Source organism: Pezoporus wallicus, unplaced genomic scaffold (assembly GCF_028554395.1).
Source record: "Pezoporus wallicus isolate ANWC-B61680 ecotype Strahan unplaced genomic scaffold, APGP_CSIRO_Pwel_v1 contig_3812, whole genome shotgun sequence".
Lineage (NCBI taxonomy): Eukaryota > Metazoa > Chordata > Aves > Psittaciformes > Psittacidae > Pezoporus > Pezoporus wallicus.
Window position 1 is genome coordinate 1,213,313 of NW_026639618.1, and position 22,736 is coordinate 1,236,048.

General features: G+C 40.3%; 1 protein-coding gene across 1 annotated transcript in view; it reads right to left on the reverse strand.

Annotated features, from left to right (window-relative positions):
* DEPTOR (DEP domain containing MTOR interacting protein) overlaps positions 1-22,736 on the reverse strand; it is a 70,911-nt gene that overhangs the window by 36,319 nt on the left and 11,856 nt on the right. The window contains exons 3-5 of the mRNA XM_057415245.1: positions 9,323-9,501; positions 7,288-7,411; positions 1,468-1,646 (exon numbers count right to left, since the gene is read on the reverse strand). Of these exons, the coding sequence (XP_057271228.1) occupies positions 1,468-1,646; positions 7,288-7,411; positions 9,323-9,501 (482 nt within the window). The remainder of the gene's footprint in view (positions 1-1,467; positions 1,647-7,287; positions 7,412-9,322; positions 9,502-22,736) is intronic.

The window sequence follows — 22,736 nt, forward strand, 5'->3', positions numbered from 1 at the left end:
TAAAAGCCACATCCTGACTTTCTTAGCTCTGCAAAGATTTCTTAGTTCTGCAAAGATTTCAACTGCAATGTAAATCCAGCTTTGTACCGAATGTCAAGTCCTGACTTTATTTCCTCTGCAAAAACATCAATCACAGCATAAATCTCACTTCTGCCTTTTTTTAATTTTATTTTTTTTTTTAAGGAAAGTTTACCTTGTATATAATACACACAAAATGCTCGGGTAAAAATAGGAATGAAATCATTGCTGCTATAAAGAGGAGGAGTGGCATACCTTCCCTGTCCATCAAGCTCCAAGCACTGGAAGCTGATTACTGTAAACATTCAGAAGTAGCTCCTAGTAATTGGAGGCTAAAGATAATGTGAGCATGATTACAACCACACGGAGCTGTGCGGGTCACTTATACCCCCATTATTGTCTATTAAACTAGTCTTAAAACTAGGTTTTCTCACAAAGCAACAAGCGACCTAGTCAATCTAGCACCTTGTATATTAACAACTTGTTACTAGCATGAATTGTTTGTTCTCTGTCAGAATTAGTGTTGATATGACAACATTCGGATCACCAGGATCTGCTTACTTTTGAGTTGTGTATTAAGCAACATAGCTAACAGCTTCTGCCAGCTACTTCTGTCATCTCCTGGCATCCCTTCATCACTCCCAGGTGCACTGCAACACATTTGTGGTGGAAAAAGCCTGGTCACAGAAGGGCAACTTGCACTGGGAGTAGATGATGACACGTAAAATGGGTTTTAGTGCCAGTAGTGTTCATTTCTTCATCCTCGGGGCAGCACAGAGAGAAAACTCCACTTCCTCTGCCCTTAACAGAGGGCAAAAATTGGTGAAGGTGACTCTGTCAGACACATTGTGCTGGACCACAAAGAAATACTTGATTCCTGCTTCGAAGAAGTTATACCAGCAGGACAAATAAAACACCACTTTGGCCTAAAGTTATATGTTCTTTCTTGACGAAACATTCTAGAACAGCTCTGCAACATGATCAAGGGGGAAAGCTGCTTTTCTGGCATCAGACTGTGCTCTGCTCCTTTCGAGTACAAAGACATGAAGAACCTGTCATTTTTGTTCTACTTAGAGAATTTAGCTTATTTATGGTTCTAATCCCTACTTGATCCTTACAAAGCTATTTACCTCAATTATACCTATCACTGATAACAAGTTCTACAAGTTAATTACCACAAGTGTAGGAGTGCTGTTTTCTATCCACATCCTTATGCTGTTGTTGTAACACCCCAAATTCTAGCTTTTTCTGCATTACAGGCAGAATTTTCAGAACAGATCAAGTTTTTGAAAAACCCACTCTTATTAAATAGTTACCTAGACTCCTGTCTGAAATGATTTAGAACTTTGCCATATTATGACCAAGAAGACAAGAGCCCCTCAACATGATCTGACCTGAAGAAAGTGCTACAAAAAGTGTAGCTTTTGCTACCTGGCAAAAACTTCTCACCATGCTGTATAATCCCATGCTCCAAAAGTCTGCGGCCAAGCTGCTCTGCTTCAGTCCGCGTCGTGGCCTCTCCTTCCTGGATCAGCCAGTCAATGAACTCCGATGCCACAAAGGTCCGTTCGTACTTGACTCCTTCCTCTTCCCTGGCTTGCAGAAGAGTATTTTCAGAACTCATCAGCCTGTTGGGGGGGGTGGGAATTGGTAGGGAAAATAGTTCATCAGAAAAGCAATTCCAGCTTTTTCTGGCAAATCCCGCTGATATTAAGCAAACATGCATAGACCTTTCACTGACTTACTAAATTTTTCCTCAAGCTATTAATCTAAACTTAGGATGTGAATTATAACTGCTTAGTCAAGAAATTTAGGCTCTATATATCTGTGTGAAGTTAATGCTTTCTTGGGTTTTTCCTAAAAGAAAACAAGGTTTCCCAGTTTCACATTTCCCCTATTCAGTTCTTTAGCTTCTCTAAAAGCTACTGTATAATCAACTTTGAAACAAAATTAGCCTAAAAGCACGAGATTGTGACTAATGTATTCAAAAACTCCTAATTGCTTTTCAGTTAGCAGGACTATGCTCCAAAGTCATTTAGATGGTTTTGAAAATTCTTCCCAAAAGCTCTAGAACAGCTTAAAATTCAAGAAAAAACAGCAGGAAATTAAAGAGAAAGGAAAAAAGGTAGTTCTGTGGCTTGGGTGGTTAATAAATATTTAGCATCCAACATTTAGTGATGCAGCTGCAATCAGTGACCTGAACACATTTTAGTATCTAAGTCTCAGAGTCTCTGTGGCTTATCCAGCTCTGTGTAATATCAGAGTTCAGAGGAGTACTGTGAGGTGTCTAAATCTCCTAGCAAGTGGCATGTACCTAGCTTGAAGATACTAATAAAATTCTTCTCCATTCAAGTAACCTATGCAAATTACAGCATTAAGAAAAAGTATTTTGTAGTATTTTGTTGATGCGAAAGTAAGGTTGACAGAAAGAGAAGACAATTTGGAAGAAGAAATGGGAATTGTTCCCTTGTGATGCAGGATCCCACATTTTGTGTTTTGTTGGGACTTTGAGCACCATGCATCCTTATTTACTAACTTCATTTTTCCTCACAATTATTTTATCTATTATAGGCTAACAATAGGACTAGTTGTAAGACTTTCAGCAGAACAGCTGCAGAATGGCATGGTTATTTTTTCCGTGTAAGACTAATAAGTCCCCTTCTTTCCCCAACTATTTGGAAATTAAGGGCACAACTGAAGTACAGTAAGAATATTCTGGAAGCACTTGATCTTTGCCCTTCTGATTGAAAGTTTGAATTTCATGTAAATCCATAGATGGGCTATCTGTTTCTTAAAATGCCAGCATGTCCAAAGTTCATGGGAAGCATCAGAAAAAACTGTGCCATAAGAACACAGAGAGACATTTAATATGAAATCATAATGAAGAGGTTTGACAGGATCCAGCCGCTGTTACTTCACCTGAAAGACTGATTGCCTTGATTTCAATGAGAGATAACTAGAAGCCTGAACTGACTGGACCTGACCAACAGACAGCCAAGCATCAAACCTGGCAAAGGCTCCTCAGCCGCAGCTGTATATCAGTGGCAGAGATAATGAGCTGCTCTCTGGTGCACCACTGCCAGCACCTCTGAGCTGAGTAAGAACTAAAAAAGTCAAAATTAGCTGAAGTCGGGGGTGAGGCCAAAAGCAAGAATATGTGACACAGGAGACAAGGTTTTGACTCCAGAACTCTTGCAAAGACTTGTTTCCTTTTCATATTTTGATTTACAAGCATCTGCATGCAAGGCAACATTTTGTCCCACACTAACCACATCTGATACAGACAGTGCTCCAAGAGACCGTCTTTAAATGTGTCTCATACACCAGCCTTTTTTTCTCCCTGGAAAAAAAATCAAACCCAAAGCTTGTGTCTTTTTGTACCATCTGCTGCATGGTTACCCAGAACTGGTTACCCAGGCTCTGCGGGCACCAAGACAAAAAACCTAAGGATTGTGTTAATTGTTCTTTGATGAGTCTATAATTAGTTGACCAGCTCACTGAAGTCGCAGATAGAAAGGTCCTTGAAAAAGAGATGCTAATGGTTAGGTGTTTGCAGAGACACAAAAGAAATTTGGAAAAATATCAAGTAGAAAAACACTCAACTTGACATTTCACACCCTTTTGCATGTGCCCAGAATAGTACTGCAAAGGATTTGGACTTGTGAACAAACAGACATGACAAATTGACAGTTTAACAAACCCAGAAACAGCAATCCATAGACTTGCATCACTAACTGAAGTAAATCACTGTAACGCCATGACTGTCAACAAAGCTGTACCAACTTACATCAGCCAAAAACCTGGCCTTTCATTAGCCAGTACTGGAAAGTGCCTCTATCTCTTCCATTTTCTCCTTGTTTCAAAAAAAACACAAGCCTATTCATGTTAAAACATATCATTTGCTAAAACTGGCGTTATCCTGCATTAAGGGAATGTATTTAGCCAAACACTGAAATTCAAACCTTGTTTTATCTAAATAACTGCACCAGAGGATAAATCTGATTTAACCACTGATGAGTTAAAATGAAAGTAATTCAAAGAATGCAGTCTCAAAATTATCTGAATGATTTCCTGATATTAAAACCATAAATCTGCATGCTTTTCACTGTGCAGTCTGATTGAAAAATCTCAGCTGGAGTCAATATCATGAGATGACTTACAGTTCCTAAACCTGATTGCACCAGAAACAACAATCCTGTCTGACCAAAACCTACTGAGAGTTGCAAACGTCATAACAATGGGATGTCTGCAAATCCTTTTTTTTTAGCTATGAACTGTCTGTGCTGGATTTAGTTAAGATTTGCAGGGAGACTTTCACCGAACAGGAAACACGTTTATCGCATTCAATCTGGTCCTATATATATATTGTCCTATAGATTAAGAAAACTGATACCATCCTTGGACCTAATAATAAACCATTCAACAATTTTCAGACAAGAAATCTGTAGGAAATCCAGTAGGTTTCATCTCTAGTTATATACTTGAACCTCAAAACACACACACAGAGAAAGGATTAACAAAGTTTGCAATGATGTGCATAGAATTTGGACTAATGTATGGTTTTCTGTGCAAATGAAAGGATAATACAAACAAAGACTGATTTCAAATCTTTTAATAGCACAGGTACAGCCACCAAAGTTGTCCAGCATAGATGGAGGAGGTAATGCCACAGGAGAGGATAATCCAGGCTACGAGGAGCTTTGTGGCTACATATAAGGGGGACAAGGAAATGGGGAACAGTCCTACTGTCCCACGGGAGAGCACAAGGAATTTACCCAAACAGCTGCCTGAATGCAGAGAACCTGCCTAACGCATCCATTCCTTTCCCAATGCAACAAGCTGCTATTCTTCCTAAAGCATTTTGCTCATTTCACTCGAGGGTACAAATCTGAGTGGATTGACTGATGTTGGATAACATGTCCGCAGATTTGGCAAGCATAAACTACATTAACTTTTGGATATAATGGTACTCTAACCCTAATATGGTGGGTGGAGAAGAACAGAAAATTACTATAATGTCTAACTTAAACTAGCAAAGCCTAGTGAATATCAGCAACATCTACAAAATTAGACACAGATTTTCAAAATATGTTGGATTCAGACAGATTTCTTTTGGCATGGTTGCATTTCTCTTGAAATTAGGCCCTACAGGCATTTTGATAAACAAGTTGAATACACTGGGACATGACTTCATGTCTGTGCATGAATACTTTTCTCCAGTTGTTGCTGTTTAATAACTATTTTAATTGCACTGAATCTTTCTCAACACTATCAGCAAACTGATACAACAGGTATATTACACATACACACATTTCACTGCAGAACTTCTGCAGTAGTCTATCAGTGTTAGAGTTTGAATGTAAAAGGCATCCAATGAAACTGAAGGTGTTGCTAGTAAGTGTGCATGGACAAGGGACCTAATGAAATCTGAGTGTCTGCATGCTCAGTTTGCTACAATAAAATGGAGCCCAGACAGCCAAAGTATGTGTTCTTATCTTCCATGAATATAAAATATTTCCAATGATCCATGGAGAATTTTGACTAGGTTTGACTGTCACAGACTGGTTTCGAAATGCCATTTAATTTTAAGCTATTCGATATTTAGCACTCAAGGCTGGTTTTAAAAGTTTCTGAACTCTTTAGATATGTTGCCTAAGAGCAATCACCTTATGAGGTCGCAGCTATATTTAGATATAGGTGCTGCTTTTGGCATTATCTCCTTTTCCAAGATGGGAGCACTTCATACTGTTATGAATATTTTTCTGCTAGTATAGTGCTGGACAAACTGGATACTAGACATTGGTTTGGGGCTAGTTCTCTATGCAGAGAAATAGGGATGGAAGCAGACACGGGAGAAGACAGTTCTTGACACCATGGCTCCTTTCATGCAGGACTGTTATCAGCAGCACCAACAAAAAGAGGTTTTTCTCACAGAATAGAAAAATGAATATAGAAAAACAATAGGAAAAAAAAAAGGTTTGATACTGTTGACTGACTGGCTTTTATAGTATGGGCCAGGCTTGCAGGCACTGCATGTTACAGAGCCTAAAGGAGCAAATGCTATGCTTAGTAAGGCACAGAAGGTTTGGAGATTTGATTCCTCTGTCCCAGTGCACCCAATGAAGGATTTTTTTTTCCCGTATTTTCTTGTGTCTTATCCAGTTTTTTATTAGTTTCTTTTTTACTTGAAATAGTCACAGTGACCAAGTCTCAGGGAATTTTATACAATAGGTGCAACAAAAGGAATGGCATTTACAATTATTGGTTTATACTTCAGTTTTATTGCTTTTTCATGAAATTGACCTTCAGAGCCTTCTTACCTTGAAAATAACGTTTATCATCAGCTTTTAAACTTGGGATTTTCCTGAGTGCTTTATTCTAAGAGGGGAACAAAATTACTCCAGCCAGAAAGAACAGCATCTTGCCAGCTGCTGCATGTTTCTGCTCTAACCAAGCAGAAGAGGGGGTGGTATCCAGTCTAGAGAAATACTTCAAGCTTTTTGGTAAATAACACGTCACAACTTTCACATTAGTTTGTAGTATATGCCAGCATGTGTTTTATTCTCTCTGTTTGTAAGTACAGTGCCACAATCTCTACATCCTGAATGCAAATGTCATTAATTATAGACTGGGAAGTGTGGTTAAGCTGCCTAGTTATTTGACGGACGTAATCCGGTGGGATATTCAGTATCTCATCATAATCATCTGTTTCAAATCTTAATTAGAAGCTCTTGGTTGGTTTGGGGTTGGTTTTTTTTTAGACAACTTTTAATATAACCTTTCGGATGTAAAAGCTTTGCAGACTGGAACATCAAAGATTAATCTCACCTATTATTTCAAATCCTACCTCCTGGTGAAGCTGTAGATATGGAGTCTCAACAGACTTATAGCCATTTGTTCAGTGCATTTTGATGTACTGGTTTAGGTCTTGTGATTGCAGTTTTACATGACAAATCATCTTTTAGTAATTATTTTTACAGAATAGAGTGCAAGGGCTTAAATTCACATTGGGTTCTCACGTAGGATGCATTTACAACCCAGAACGTCAGAAAATACCATTTCATTTTAAACAAAATCCTACAAGTGAACATGGTAGAAAAGCAAAAGACAAATGGGAGAGACAAGAGTTACCAACTAAAGTCACAGGATTACCCAGACCCATTTCTACATAATTTGAAAGCCTCTAACTATTTAAAAATTGGTTAAGAAGTAGCATTTACATCCTGTGGCACTACTATGAACACATGATGGATACTGAATGAAACATACTTTTCATACAGTCTTTGTCCTCTCATGAACACCTTCACCTCATTGTCCAGGGGAAACGTCCCATCGTCTTTTCGGAAGCGATAGAACAGTTTGACATCCTTGAATTCCTTATGCTCATCACAGACTGAAACATACAACAGATTAAAAAAAATCTTCATATAGATGTTAAGGAGTTGAGGATCTATTTACCAGGTATCACTGTGGAACTTCAAAGTAAGCATGTATGGAGCCTAAACCACTGTATTTCTGAGTATGAAACTTTATTCAGTCCTAATAACTGATGACAGGCTGAAGAAAACTTTTAGATATGTGTTCATCAGTTTTCTGAGCATTATTGCAAACATAAAGAGCAAAAAAGCATCCATCCACTGTATACCCAGAAAACCTTTTGACAAAAACAGTCTGTTAACTGTTTAAAAGGCCACCAATGTAGTACACCCAATAATTTCAGGATTGACAAACTTCTTGAAGTTATCTGCATCAGTTGAGCAATGTAGGAAACCCAAGACTTGATGCAGAAAGTTACCATGACAACTAGCAAATGGTAGGTACAACAGGAGCACACTAAGGAATGATAAATTAAGTTTATAAGACAGTAGCTGGTGATGGGCTTTTGTAAATGCAGAACAGAGCTCCAACAGGGCTATAAATTAATAGGAAAGGTATCCCAATCAAGGTGCTCCTAGCAGAGTTGTCAGCTCACGTACGTGGACTCACCTGCTGCACAACAAGAGCAGGAAGTGGTACCCCTTTCACTGGAAATGGGAGTTGAAAGGATGCTCTGAACATCATGCAGAACCTGACTAACTTCTTTGAGTTTATCCTAGCTAACTATTTCATCAAATTTGAGTGCAATGCATGAACATTTTCAAGAAACACCTGCTCTATGTGTACTATATGCACACACACATATAAAATTTGTATGGAAGTTATGGTGTGCAACTGGATCCTGAAGCAGGAAACGTTTGAAGGTTGTTAAAGCTTTCAACAAGCAGTCAGCAATGAAACATCTATTGCTCAATTAAATTAAGTCACTCAGGCATCCACGCAACTCTTCACTGACATTTTCTCAATAGAGGATTAAGTAGTCAGATCTGAATACCCTATAATTACTTTATTCTTTAACTATCTACCGTGAGTCCCAGTTTCCATAACAACCCAGCATTTTAATTTAATAGCCAAGCAGAAGCTGTAGAAGTGTCATTCATTCAATATGTGCATTTCTTACTTTAATTAAGGTGTTGTTAATGTATTGAGATAGCAGCAGTGTTGCTGCACATACAGTGACCCCTGCATGAAGTCAACATTCGTCTGTTCTCAGGCACTTGGTTTTCCTTAGAAAAGAAACAAATGGTACATTCTGCCTTTTTTAAATAGGTAATACTATACGCTTGAAGTAAAGGCCTTGGATCGTCTTTGTTTGTGTGCTTCCTAGCTTTTTTTGTGCACCAAAAGGCGACTAAATGCTACTACTGAATTGGAATTCTCTTTTTCATCAGGATAAATTGTTATTCAAGAAGCTGAAAGAAACAGATCTCAAAGAGGCAACAAGTTCAGGAGAAAATTAATCAGGGCACAGTCGGACCACTAACTTTCCTGCAGCTGTACCAGCACTAATGTTTGTGCAGCTGGTGTGAGGGACAGGGCCAAAGAACTAATCCGTCTGAGAAAAATGATCTTTTTTTGCCAGCTGATTTTTCAGATGGGTTTTTCATCTGGAAAACTGTGCCCTGGGGAGCAGGGAGGTGAGGGCAGCAGGGAGAGAGGGGACACAATCCAGCTGGGGATCAGCAGCAGCATGGTCTCCAGTAACTTCTTGCCCTGTACTGACATAGGGAACATCACTTCACACCTCTTCAGCCTCTCCTCAGAGCACAAGGGACCTTGCAGAGCAGCACAGTTCAAGAGAGATGCTCCCTTTCCAGCAAGGAAAGGATCCTACATGCCCTGTACTTGGAAGAGCACAAGTAGGATTTCCCTTTGTTTCACAACAAAACATAGCTTAGAACTTTTTAGTGGCTGATATTGCACTTACCATGGTGGATAATGCTGTGATCCAGTAATTTCTGCACCAGTTTAATTGCCGTCTCTCGGTCGGAGGCCTCCTTATGGTCAATCAGCCAGTCGATCAGCTCTTTGGCAACAAAGCAGTTCGGGTATGTCTTGAGGTGGTGTCGCCGATCTTTAATGACTTTTTCTTCATGCAGTCGGAGCCTGGGGGTCAAATCACCTTGTGAGTATCATTTGCAAAAAGCCTCTGTAACTAACAACACTGGGACGAGAGTGGAACAGAGGCACCCAAGCCCTGCTCACTTTGCAGGTGTTGGATGGAAGAGGAAGACACTCGGTCACATGTCATCACTGGCATCTGACCACCAGGCAACCCACAGCAACCATTTATTACAACTTCAAACCCCATACTGGGAAAAACTTGGTTTCTGCCCAGCGGGCAGGACTAAACAATGAAGAACAGCACAACATACTAAGCCTATTAAAATACTTCCTGTACCTCAATTACACTGTCAATAATTTGGAATTAATTTTCCCACATTATTAATACATTCCATACTACTCTTTTATTTTGTGGTACCACTGCTGTAGTTTTATTTTTTTTTAATCTCATTCATTTTTTTAACTGTAGTTTCTTCCTTGGTTGAGTAACTGCATTTTGCTTCCAGCTGCACAAGCACAGCGTTTCTGATTTAAAATTCAGGCACAAAGCTGTTCCAACACAATGTTACAGAGCATAAAAAAGTTGCCTCCTACTCCAAATAAAGGAGAACTGGTTCTCACTTGGGGAGTTGGTGGTAAATGCTACCTATCTGCCGAATCTCCCCATCACCTTGAAAGCAAGTTGGTTGGCTGGTTTTGGGATGCTTGGGTCAGAATGCAGATCCTGATCAGAGTAAAGGATCCCTTGCTAGTAAAGTGTCTGGGCTTTTGAATCTTTATTTCTAGTCTTTTTTTTTTCCAAATAAACAAAATGAGTAACTTTATCAATAAATTAATGGAGAGAATTTTTTAAGTTTTTTAACAGTTTTATGCTTTCTTGTTTTCATTTTAATTAAGAATTTCAATAAGTCTGGTTTTGTAGTGCTATTTCTACACAACAGTTCTGAGGAAAGAACAGAAACTGCAATGCTTGAGCACATACCACAAGCAAAAATGTTGCCATTCATTTCCAAGTGGCCAGGATCCTACCTTGTAAACACTCTCACTGATTTCAAAGATGTTCTGGGTAATGTTGTAATAATCATAGGGAGTACAACTATTTCTATTCCCTAGAGAGGGAGATAGCACAGAAGGGGGTTAACATGAGCCTTGAGAAGCACAAAGGAGTCCAACCAATTTTCCTCTCAATGTGATTCCAGTATGAAACAATTATTTGTCTTTAGAGTCAAAAAAAAAGGAAAATATTTGGCTGAAATCATTGAAGAAAATATTATTAGGGCATTAAACAAGGTTTATTTAGCTTCTACCTAAAAATATAACAAAGCAATATTTTTGTTTTGCAGCATTTAGCCTAGAACTACACTGGAATAGCCAATCTGTGATATTAATTCAAAACCAGCTTTACAAACATGACAAAAAAATGAAGACTTTTGTATTAAAAGTACTGATAAATGAGATTAGTATTCTGGAAAGAAGTGCTGGTAAACATCCCATGTGTTGTGAAATTCTCTGAGCTAAAATACCTTTGCTTAAAGCATATTTTTCCAGATGTGCTCTAATATTTGTTGCCATACTTAGAAAGAAAAGCCTACACAGTTTTAATTATACAGCATGCAATTATCAGAATGTCTGATGGAGCTTTACATTTAGAATATATTCCAGGTTATAATAGTGCTCATCCAGTATCATGTTGCACAATAATCTGCAAGAACAAAACTAGGGAGAGAGCGTGTAGTGCATGTGCAGATGGTTTGACCCAGCTTCCAGTCATCAGTTAAAGTCTAAATGGATGGAGTTCATCTGATACATGAGGGAAACCCCCTTCTGTGAAATTCTTTGTCCAAATGTTGCATAAGAGTGTGCCAGGACTGGTCTGGCATTCCACAAACAAGCCAGGAGCCAAGAGCCCCAGGAATGGGAATCTATGTCTGAAATTCTGCCTGAAGGCTTCCCTGCAGTTGGGGGGTTTATAAGTATTTCATGTTCTCTGTCATGTCAAAAGACACTAGTTCCCCTTACAACCCTTTTCCTCACTCTGAGCATTTATATGAGCACCTCTCTGTACCCTTTTGCCTATATTTATAAAACTCATAAAAATTTTATTAATTATCTCTACCCGCTTGCTAAAGTGGCTTCAAATTTGCTAAGAGGTTACGAAATCAAGAAGTCACACAGAGCATGACCATATAAGCCTCAAGAAACCTTAGAAACCAAATTTACCACAATTTCCAAACGAAAGTGGGAACTTCTTCTGCAGTCTACAGCAATCGTATCCACACTGAATTATGTCCAGGCTAATTTCTTTGGAGTAAAGAACAGAAAGGGAACTCAGATTTTCTCCCCAGTGGTATATTCTGTTCTCTTTGTCAGAGCTTCCTCACCCCTACAAACCTGCTAAAAATCAAACTGTCTGGAGGAGAAGTACATCCATAAACTGAAATAGTACATACTGTAAACTACAAGTATAAAAAGCTCAGGTAAAGTTATTGAGCAGGTATTGCAGTATGCAAATCAAAAGGTTAAGTAGGAATTCCAAAAATGTGTGTTCAGAAATATTTATCAGAGGCCAACTCAAATGGGATAAAAAGGAAAAAAATGTAGCAATGAATGCGATTATACACTGGAACCAATGCTTAAGTGAAGTGGTAAATTCTTTATCCCTTGACACTGGGGAAAAGGCTTCTCAACAAAAGACCCTGATGTTTTCCCATTAAATAGTGTTAATAATTTCTCATCAGCTAGTTTGCATGGTGACTGGAAAAGACCTAACTTGACACCAGTCGCATTTCTCTATCCAGAAGTAGTTTTTCTCAAGAGCTGCTTAGGAGAGTTAGCTCACTGACAAACCCTAACCGGTTTGAGGAGAGAATAGAGAGGGCAAACAAGAACTAATGATGAGAGGACACCTTGCTTCAACAAGCCTTTGAAAAGTTGTCCCTCTTTCTACAACTTACTAGCTCAACACCAGGAGCAATCTTATGTCCACCAGTACCTCAGCTGTATGTAATTCTACGTATTATTCAGAATTACCTGCCAGATTCTGCACTTGGGGCCACAGTCTCCCTTACCTGCAGAAAACAATGTGAGAACTAAAGTGTTTGAACAACTGCCTGTGAACTGTAACCCTTCGATATTTACAAATTGATATCCATGGCTCTTGTTCATACTCATAATGCATAAAGACAATCTGTATTTGCAACTGTGCATGCCAGAACAGTTTTCTTGGGGGCTTGTCTAAACAGGAGCTGCTCCTAATTAACAACATGTAGGAAATCTTGCCCCAAATAGACTTGCCTTCCTCCTGCAAAGCATGAAATGGGATAACCCAACCATACTGCTCCTGCTTTGCACTAAACACGTTCAGAGTTAATCAGGAACAATGTTATTTGTTGAGCTGTCATTAGGCATTTTCTTTGCCAACTATCAGAAAAGTCATGATAACAGAAAGATCCAAATCTTTGCCTAGAAATAAAGAATCAGGCACTAACTTGGGAAGCCATCACTCTCACAGCTACATGAATCTTCCATTTTGTTTTCCTCCAGGGAAATTATGCATTTTGAAGTTTCTTGCATCTTTTCTGAACCACGAGGTAAAGTATTTTACAAAGGCAGTGCCTGCACAAGAGTCTAGGTTTCCTTTTAAACCCCTGAAAAGACTGGCCTGCTGGCTTTAGAAAGTAATGATGTCACTAACTGGACCACAGGCCAAGTATTGCACCCAGCTATTTCCCTCCAATAAGTCTATTAGTTTGTGCTTGGCTAGCACAGATCTTGCAGAGCACCATCCTGTGCTGATTTCTGTACACGAAAAGACAAAAAGCCTCCTGCTCTTCTTGGTAATTTTCTGAATAATTCATCTATCATTTTCTAGTATTACATCCTGTATAGACCCTATGCTTATCCTGGCAAGGCTCAGTAAAACTGTACAGGGAACAGGTTGGTTCCTGACACTCACATGGTATGAAGACTTGCATACTGTGCTCACCTCATTCACCCCTTTTAACCTTTCTGAAGCAATTACACACACACATACATATGCATTTACCATAGCATCATAGAATCACAGAATACTTTGGGTTGGAAGGGACCTTTAAAGGTCATCTAGTCCAACCGCCCTTGCAATGAGCAGGGACATCTTCAAATAGACCAGGTTGCTCACAACCCTATCCAACCTGACCTGCTGCCAGGGATGGGGCATCTACCACCTCTCTAGGTAACCTGTCCCAGTGTTTGAGCATGCTAATGAGTCCCAGCATGCTCACAGGTTACTGCTACGTCACACTTTGCTTTAGCATATGTCCTTGCTTTCAGTGACTGTCCCAGCTTGAGCACTGACAGTCAGCATGCATTGAACAACTGCAGTTTTATCACCACAAGGTAAACTCTGAGCAAAACCATATTGGATCCCTTGAAAATTAAGAGTGACACGCAGAGGTGAAAAGCATTGCAGGTGGTTTCTGCCATCTTCAAATTCATTCACAAGTTCCATATACTTGGAACTTCTGTCTGAGAAATTTACTTATTTCCAAGTAAAGCAAGTCACAGACTTCTTTGTAATAAAAACATATGGACATAAAAATATCTTGACAAAGATGAGGACAATTCATTGTGATTGAAGAGCACAGGTTTTCCACACATCTTCTCAAGGGACATCATAGGTGCTCCACTGGCAGGTAGAATTGGGTTTTCCATTAGATAATCCACTTCTGTAGGAAACAGAACAGTTTTGTGTTGTCCCAGAGCTCACAAAGTTTGGCTATTTTCTGAATGTAAGCAATATGACCTGCCTACAGCACGGTACTCAGGCATCTTAAAAGCTGGCATTTTCCAAAGTACCTTGGTAACTTAGAAGCGTAATTCCCACTGAAAGTTAGAATTCACAGGTCAGCTGCAGACCCAGTTCATTGCAAAACAAGTGAGCATATGGTGGTGTTTGTGTATATACACGCACACAGGAAAACACAGCTGTGTGAAATATTCTTGACACTAAACTTTGCGCTGTCAGCAAAAATAAAAATAATAGGTCAATGATGTTAAAAACTTTGCACAGAGAGGTGGCTGTGAAGGTTCCCTGCAAATGCGATGTGCATTGCTGGGACAAGCATTTCCAGCTGGGCTTGCCAAGTCCCAGCTGAAGTGTCAGCGGTTCACTGCTGCCTGTTCCTCTTTCTATTTATGCTTCAGCTCTGCAATCACTCAGTTCTGTTACTTGATATTCACAGGAGCTAAAATACTCTTTAAAACATGGGGTCATACTGGAAATAGGATGCAGATATTTCTGTGTTGGTAGCTGTGGCAGAGAAGGAATTCTACCTTCTGAAATAGGGTTAGAGAGGTTGTCTTCAAAGCGGCTCCGGATATCAATTCTCATCACTGTGTTCATCTCCACTTTTTTGCCCGCAGACATGTAGTCAACTTGAGGACATGGCAGAACACAGAGCCAGATAGAGATTTCAGATAAACCATCTCTTGGTGCACTGCAGAGGAAAGCCTAAAGCTTCCAAAGAAGTGACAGTTCACCAGTGCCCCTGTGGTTTTAAACAAAACACTGGGGCTGCCTCTTTCATGAAGTCCTTTTTCATAAGTTCAGAAAGTAATAAAGTCACTAAGCCTGCAACCAAGCGTAGACAGGGACATCCTCAATATTCATTATACCTTACTACAACTGGCAGGGGTCAAAGCAAGCTCTGGGGACCAGAGACAGGCATGGCTCAGCATCTAGGATGAAATCAGAGTTCTGTCTTTTGGAGACACTCTTTCAGCTCACAGATTCAGGCCAGAAATTCACACCCACAGCCTCCCTTGTGAGTACTCCAGACTGGAGAGGAAATTAGATCTGTGCATTTGTATCAATCTATGTATCTATGACTGTATCATAAAACTAGCAACCACTTGCAAAACCCAAGTTTGGAGTTTTAAACCTCAAAGGTGTATAATCTGAGCCTGTATCTGGTCTTCATTTAAAACAATACAGCATGATGTTGTAGATCTGGTAAAACACTGAATGTGAATAGGATCTTTAGATTAACTTTTATGTCAAGTTTTGGAATATATATGCTGGCATTTTTCTAGGATTTGACTCTGTAGGGAAAGGAACGTATTCAGGGGGCAACTGACTCCCCTCCACTTTTCTCTTTGGGCTGTGATACACCCACATGTGAGGGTAGTCTAACAGTAACACCAAATAAGAACAGTGTTTGTTCACCTCTTTCTCAAGAAGCAGGAAAACTCAGTATCTTGCAGGTTACAGATCTAGCCACACTTTCTCCTTATGTCCACAAGTGGCTGATCTCCCTGCCTGCCGAGCCATTTCACTTCCATTTCACTTTTAATCAAAATGTGTATAAACATGAATAATGCTCCCAACTGCCTGAGAATGTCAATCTAGAAAGCTTCTGTCTCACTGGAAAGCACAAAACCAGGTTTTACAAAGACAAAGGCACAAAATGCAGGCAAGTTATTATTTCACCTGCGCCTGGTCATAAGGAAAGCGGAAGTCTGTCTGTCTCGCTCCAGCTGCTTGCTTTCTGGGCTCAAGCTGTCAGAAATCAGGAACTCACAGTTCTCCTCCTTAACAAGGAAGTCAAATATAATTGTGCTTCTCACTCATGTATGGATGAGCTGGGATGCACAGATGGGACAAATGCATGCAAGTGAAGGTCTATGGACTACTGCTATGTGGATCCCCACAAGAACCGATGTATGTTTCACTTAAGAACAAGCCATCTTAGTCCATCAACTAAGTTTTTTCATGCTATTTTTCTGTCTGCGTTGCAAGGATATTCTTAGACTTGCTAAATCACTAAGTATCGTGGGGATTAATTTTCTTGGGGATGTCTTCCCAATTCTAAACTGAAGATTTCTACCATACATTACCTAAATTTGAAAGTGCCGACCAGAAAACATGAGACAACTGTTGTTGTAGACATCACTTCCCTGGATTAACACAGTAGCCAAAAGCCACCAACTCTTGTGGAGTTTGGCTGAAAATCATTCTCAATAAAGGAAGTATTTTACAGATAGAAGACTGAGCAAGGAGCAGTGTAGGAGGCCAGTGAAAATCATTGAAATTTGTGTCAGGGAACGCAGACCTGTTTTCTCAGTAACATGGCTGGGAGAGGTGAATGTTCCTTTGAAATGCTAAACGGGCTAAACAGGGAAAATACAGGAAGCCCTATAGCTACAGCTATTCCTGCTAGCACTGCCATTCAGGAACCTGGAGAGACAGACCAGGAACTGGGGAATAGGATGCTGGACTACAGGTCTGCATTGCTGTGGTCAAGAAGAGGGGCTGCAGCAAGGACATGAGGGTCTGTGGGTGCCAGAAAGCCCTGCTGTGTGAGCCCACATCCCAAGGGGGTAGTGTCATGGGTTTAGCAGTAGCAGTTAATTTTTCTCCTTCTTGGTAGCTGGTGCAGCGCTGTGTTTTGACTTTCAGCCTGGGAACAGTGCTGATAATACCGATGTTTTTAGTTGTTGCTCAGTAATGTTTACCCTGACCAAGGACTTTGTGAGCCTCATGCTCTGCCAGGGAGGAGGGGAAGCCAGGAGGAAGCAGAGACAGGACACCTGACGCAAGCTAGCCAAAGAGGTATTTCATACTGCAACACGTCGTTCCCAGGGGAATAACTGGGAGTTACCCGGAAGGACATGGGGTCTGCTGGGTGGGACTCATTTTTTGGCGGGTGGTATCGTATTCTCTTCCCTTGTTATTTTCTCTTATCATTGTTGTCGGTGGTGGTAGCGGTGGTGATTTGTGTTGTACATTGGTTGCTGGACTGTTCTTGTCTCAGCCCCTGGGAGTTGCATTCTTTTGATTCTCCTCCCCATCCCTCCAGGAGCGGGGAAGGGGAGAGCCCCTGGGGGGCAGGGACACGGGCCTCAACTGCTTCCAGCAGTGCACTTGCTGGGAGTGAACAAGCTGCCTGACTGGGTATAAACCATGACAGTTCCGGAAGCCAAAAAAAGCTACAGGCTCAGGGCCTTTATTTACTAAGGTTGGCATCTCTTTTACACTTACATACAGGGAAAAGCTTGAATATGACCCTGCTATGCTCTTGCACTGTGTAAGAAATGAGGAGGTCTTTCCACCCACCCATCTGACAGCAGATCTGAGGAAGAGCAGATCCATAACACCCAGAAAGCACCACAGCACTGCAGACAGTAAAAGGTGTTGTTATGTGCCAGAGGCAACCCAAGAAATCCATGGGAGAACTGAAATTAGCCAAGTGCCTTATCTCAGGTGCAGCTGTGATGTTCGTCCCACCCTGTCAATGAGTGACAAATAGCTTTGACAAGATGGTTTATGGCTTTGGCTAACCCCTGATCTCAAAGTCCTTCCAGGTATGGCTGCTCTCTGCCTGAGTACTGCAGATCTGCAGATCTTCTCTCAGTATTTTATGCTCCTCAGAGGGGCACTGACTGTTTGCACTCCTTTCAGCAGCCCTTGGCAGCCCTGCTGCAAGCAAGAAAAAAATATCTGCCTTCAACATTAATAATACGTCATACTGCAGTAATATCTCAATTGCTTTTAGCAATCATTTCCCATCTCTACACAAAAGTCTTAACCAATTACTATGCTGTGTAATCATGAGTGACATTAAGCAAAAATAGCCAGTACCTGACAGGAAATAAAATGAGTAATAAAATGGTTAGTGCCATGTGCTATTGTTAACAAACCCAATTTTATATTGAGGCTATGATTCAAGACTTTTACTCACTTCCAACAAATACGTAGGTTCATCTCAATATAAGCATAGGTGTAACAGTCTTTCAATATACAGTATGGTGTATTAAAAACATCACACTTTATCTCTTCCAGTTCTAACTGAATAGCTTCCTTTTTTTCATGGTTAGTATAACTGCATTACTGGGCTTTATTTTTGAAGGAAGCTGTGAAAGCAGTAAATAAAAACATACTGACTAGAAAATGCATTCTATTGAATTTCTTTGAATCAAAAATGATCTTACCATATTTTGGCACTGATTCATGGGGGTTTTTTATCTGCTACGGCTGGCAATACTGCAGCATGCGGGATGATACACTGACAGAAGATATGATTCAAGGGAGTCGTTTCCACTGTCTTCCAGAAGCCTACTGAAATCCAGTGGCTGACCATTAAACTATAAAATGAAACTGGAACTGATGCAAATTTTTAAACACTTAAAGTAACGATCCATTTGACTGGATTGCCTAGAGGTGATTAAATTGTTAGTGGTTGACCTTCACAGTGCAAAAATAGAAATGGAGGAACAGGTAAGACTATAAAATGCAAGGCTGTGCACTAACAACAAAATGCCCTCCTGAAAACTGAGAACTTGGAGGCTGAAAGCAACAAAGAGTAAGAAATAGCTGATTATGCAGTAGCTAAACTCTCACAGACTACAAGCTATCCACAGGCTGAGACCATACAAAAAAAACAAAGGCAATCTTAGCCTGTATTAACTGAGATATTTCCAGAAATTATGGGAAATCCAGTTCATGTCATTGTAAATGATACTACAGGACATCATCAAAATATGGTGTATTTTTCATGCCATCCTGATTCAAGAATGATAAGCTCAAAGAGATGCAATGAAGCAGCGCTATGCTGGTATCAGAAATTATGAGCCAGTCTCATGAGCAGAAAGAAGAAGATACCGGTTTGGAAGTCTGACCTTATCCAAACAGAAAGTGAGAGGAATAGATGTATGTCTATGATCTTTCAGGACAGCTAACAGCAGAGTGCAAGAAAAGCTCTTGAAGTGATGCTCCACGGCCCAACTCCGCATTTTTCCCTTAGGTAAAGTCTCTACATGTCCATACTCAGTTGGCTTTCCTGTCTCCATGTGCATACCCACTCATCCCGCTGAGACCCAAATCACCAGGTTTGCAGGAACCTCCAGCCCCTCACCTGAGACCCTGTGAAGCTACCGTGAAGAACCTGACTATATATGCAGTCATAGTCACCCAGGCCTTTCTAAGCCTGAAATTTGCCTACATTTATATTGTGGCACTTCTTTTTTAATTATTATTATTTATTGAATACTATAAAGTATGTAATTATTAAAGTAAATAAATAAAAATAGGATAGAAGCCTAAATGGACTCATTTTACAGTCTTTTTCAGTTCCCTTAAGTTGCCATGTTTGCTTAAAAACCCCATCACTGCGAGTGTAAAACATAAGCCCGTATGACCTTCACAGCCAGCTGGAGCAAAGAAATCAGTATAATCCTAATCAACATTCTGCTCATTTATATGTGCTTTTCTTAAGGAGAAACCTGTAACATCCAATAAGGCTTCACTTTAAGTGCCTATTGAAAAAGAAGAAATAAACCACCATCTACAGAGATAAAAATGAAATATGCCTCTGAAAGCCATTGATTGCCCCAAACCACCCTGAATGAGTCCCAAACACACCTATGCCAGATGGTAACAATGATTTTACTCAACAATTCTGCAATATAACACTACTGTATTCATTTTTCAAGCACAGAAATGATTGTTCTCTGACACAGATGTTTTAATGATAAAGAATTGTCTTATCTACTTTAAATCTTTTTCTTCACATAGTTCATATAAACACGTAACCTGGAGTATTAGGGTATATGAATTTAAGGGCATGAAGTCAAACGGCGTGAAGTTACTGCTTAAATTCTGGCAGGCTAATGAAGAATTTTATCATTAAAGAGAATGTATTAATAAACATCCTAGTTAAAGACTAATTTAAATCACTTTACTTTTGCAAAAATCTAGCCTGGGGATGGTTTCTTTTGATGAGTTCAGCATTTTTCTGCATCCGTTATATGATATGAACAGATACACAGCTGCTGCGTAACTACTCTTTATGAATAGTGCCTTCTGCCAGGATGCTATCAAGGATCTTGTCTTGTTTGATTAAGCCTTGTTACATGCTCACAAGTAGATGAGCTTTGAAAAGATAAATACTACAGAAGCATTCTTCCTTTGCTCTTAAGATTAAATGGAAATTTTCCTTTAAAATAATAGCCAAATCAACAAGGAGCCCGGAGAAGTTCTGCTGCTCTGCTGCACAGCTTGCTCCCATTGCTGGGCCATGTGTTTGCCATTTCTCATTCTAGGCAAAATTCTCTTTCCACACATGTAGAAAGCTCTGTGAGCAGGTATTTATGTGCTCTGACAATAAACTCAAACTGTGACTTCTTACTGCTTTTATAATTCAGAACATGCACCCTGACCATCATGCACCAAGTAACGGCATCAGCTTTACATACAGTATCAGCCTCAGTTGAATGCTGGTAGGCTTAGATTACAACAATACGTTTACAGCATACTCCAAAGTCAGCATCAGGCCTCAACTTGAATCCAAAACACATGTTGCACAGACAGCTAGGGATAGGCTTTAGATGGGCAATGGGACAAGAGGAGGTGAGAGGTTAGGGCCTGCACTACGCCTTTACACAGCCTCAGATGCTCACCTTTCATCAGTGTAAATGGCCCAACACTGTCTGTTAACCCTAAATCAAATTAATTTACTCAAGACAAGCTTTGACATGACCTGTCCTGAAGAAAACAGAATCTGTTAGAGCCTGAGTATGGTTGCTCCTCAGATGGTGTTGGGCAGATGGACCATGGGTGCTTCTTGTAGCTACCCAGACACACAGAGGCATGCTCTTTGGTTCAGTCCATTAAGTCATAGGCTATCAAAGCACAATACAAATAGTGTCAGCTAGGTCTTGAACTTTCTGAATGCTGAGCTATAGAATCATAGAATCGCTTACGTTGGAAAAGACCTTTAACATCATTGAGTCCAACCATTAATCTAGCACGGCCACATCCATGACTAAATGTTCCCAAGTACAACATCTACATGTCTTTTAAATATCTCCAGGGATGGTGACTCCACCACTTCCCTGGGCAGCTTGTTCCAATGCTTGACAACCCTTCTGGGGTAGAAATTTTTCCTAATATCCAATCTAAACCTTCCCTGATGAAACTTGAGGCCATTTTCCCTTGTCCTACCACTTGTTACTTGGGAGAAGAGACCAACACCCACTTTGTTATGACCTCCTTTCAGGTAGCTGTAGACAGCGATAAGGTCTCTCCTCAACCTCATTTTCTCCAGGTTAAACGCCCCCCATTCTCTCATCTGCTCCTCAAGAATTTATGCACAGGAATGAATTCCCAAACTAGGCCCTTTGTGCACAGTGTGAGAGGATCTGAGAGCTCTTGATCTGTTTGTTGTATCGCTATGCAGGCAGTGAGAATAGAGGAGCAGGTGGCTTGTCTCAAGATTACTGCTCCTCTTGTAATGCCAACATGACATAGCCAGCAGGATTTCTGGCACTAACATGATCTACTGGCCTTCCAGCATGTATTACTCCTTACAGACTGATATAAAACCAGTATGACCTAAATATGCACACTTTGGTTTCTGTCCCTCAGGTTCTTAAGAAATGCATCTACAGATACCCTCACAGACACCTTGAAAAGCTCTCTTGGTGGTGGGAAGGGTTGCAATGTTGGCATCTCATGAATCTTATGATCTGGGGTAAAATCCTGGGCTGACTTAAGACAGTGTGGTCACAGGAATCATGTTCTTACCTTCACATCTTCATAAAAAAATCACTTGAAAGAGAAATTTCAGAAGTTCTTGGTCATTCATTTGGAAATGGATACATTTCTCATCTTTAAATTTGCCTGAAAAGCTGGACAACGTGAAAAGAGTGGCAGTGTCAGTCACTGCACCCGTTACACAAACTAATCCAGCTGATTTTTCACTGAAGTAGCTTAGAAGTATTCTTACAAGCCACCCCACCAGGGCAACTGAGTGGATAACAACCTCTGGTTACCAGCCAGCAACAAAATGCTGATAATATCAGCAGCCACAGCCTAAAGAAGACATCGCACCATGCCTTCAGGAAATGTAGAGTAATTCAGGTTGGAAAAAACCTCTGGAGGTCATATGATACAACCTAGCTAAAAGCATGTCCAGTTAGTACAAGTTGTTCAGGGCCATGCCCAGGCAAGATTTTAGTACCCCTGAGCTTCTCTGGCTCCTATTCCAAATTTTTACTTACCCTCACAGTGAGTAATTCTTTCCAAATATCTAACTTGCAAATTTTGCTGAATGTCCCATGTCCTATCCGTACGCACCTGGAAAAGACTCTCTCCCTGTTTCCTTACATTTCTTACTGAAGTAGTTGCAACCAGTAGTAAGATCCCCCTGAGCTTTGTTTTCTCTAGGCTGAGCAGACCCAACCCTCAGCATCTCCTGGTACATCACATGCTCCAGCCCAACCCCACCTTGACAGACAGC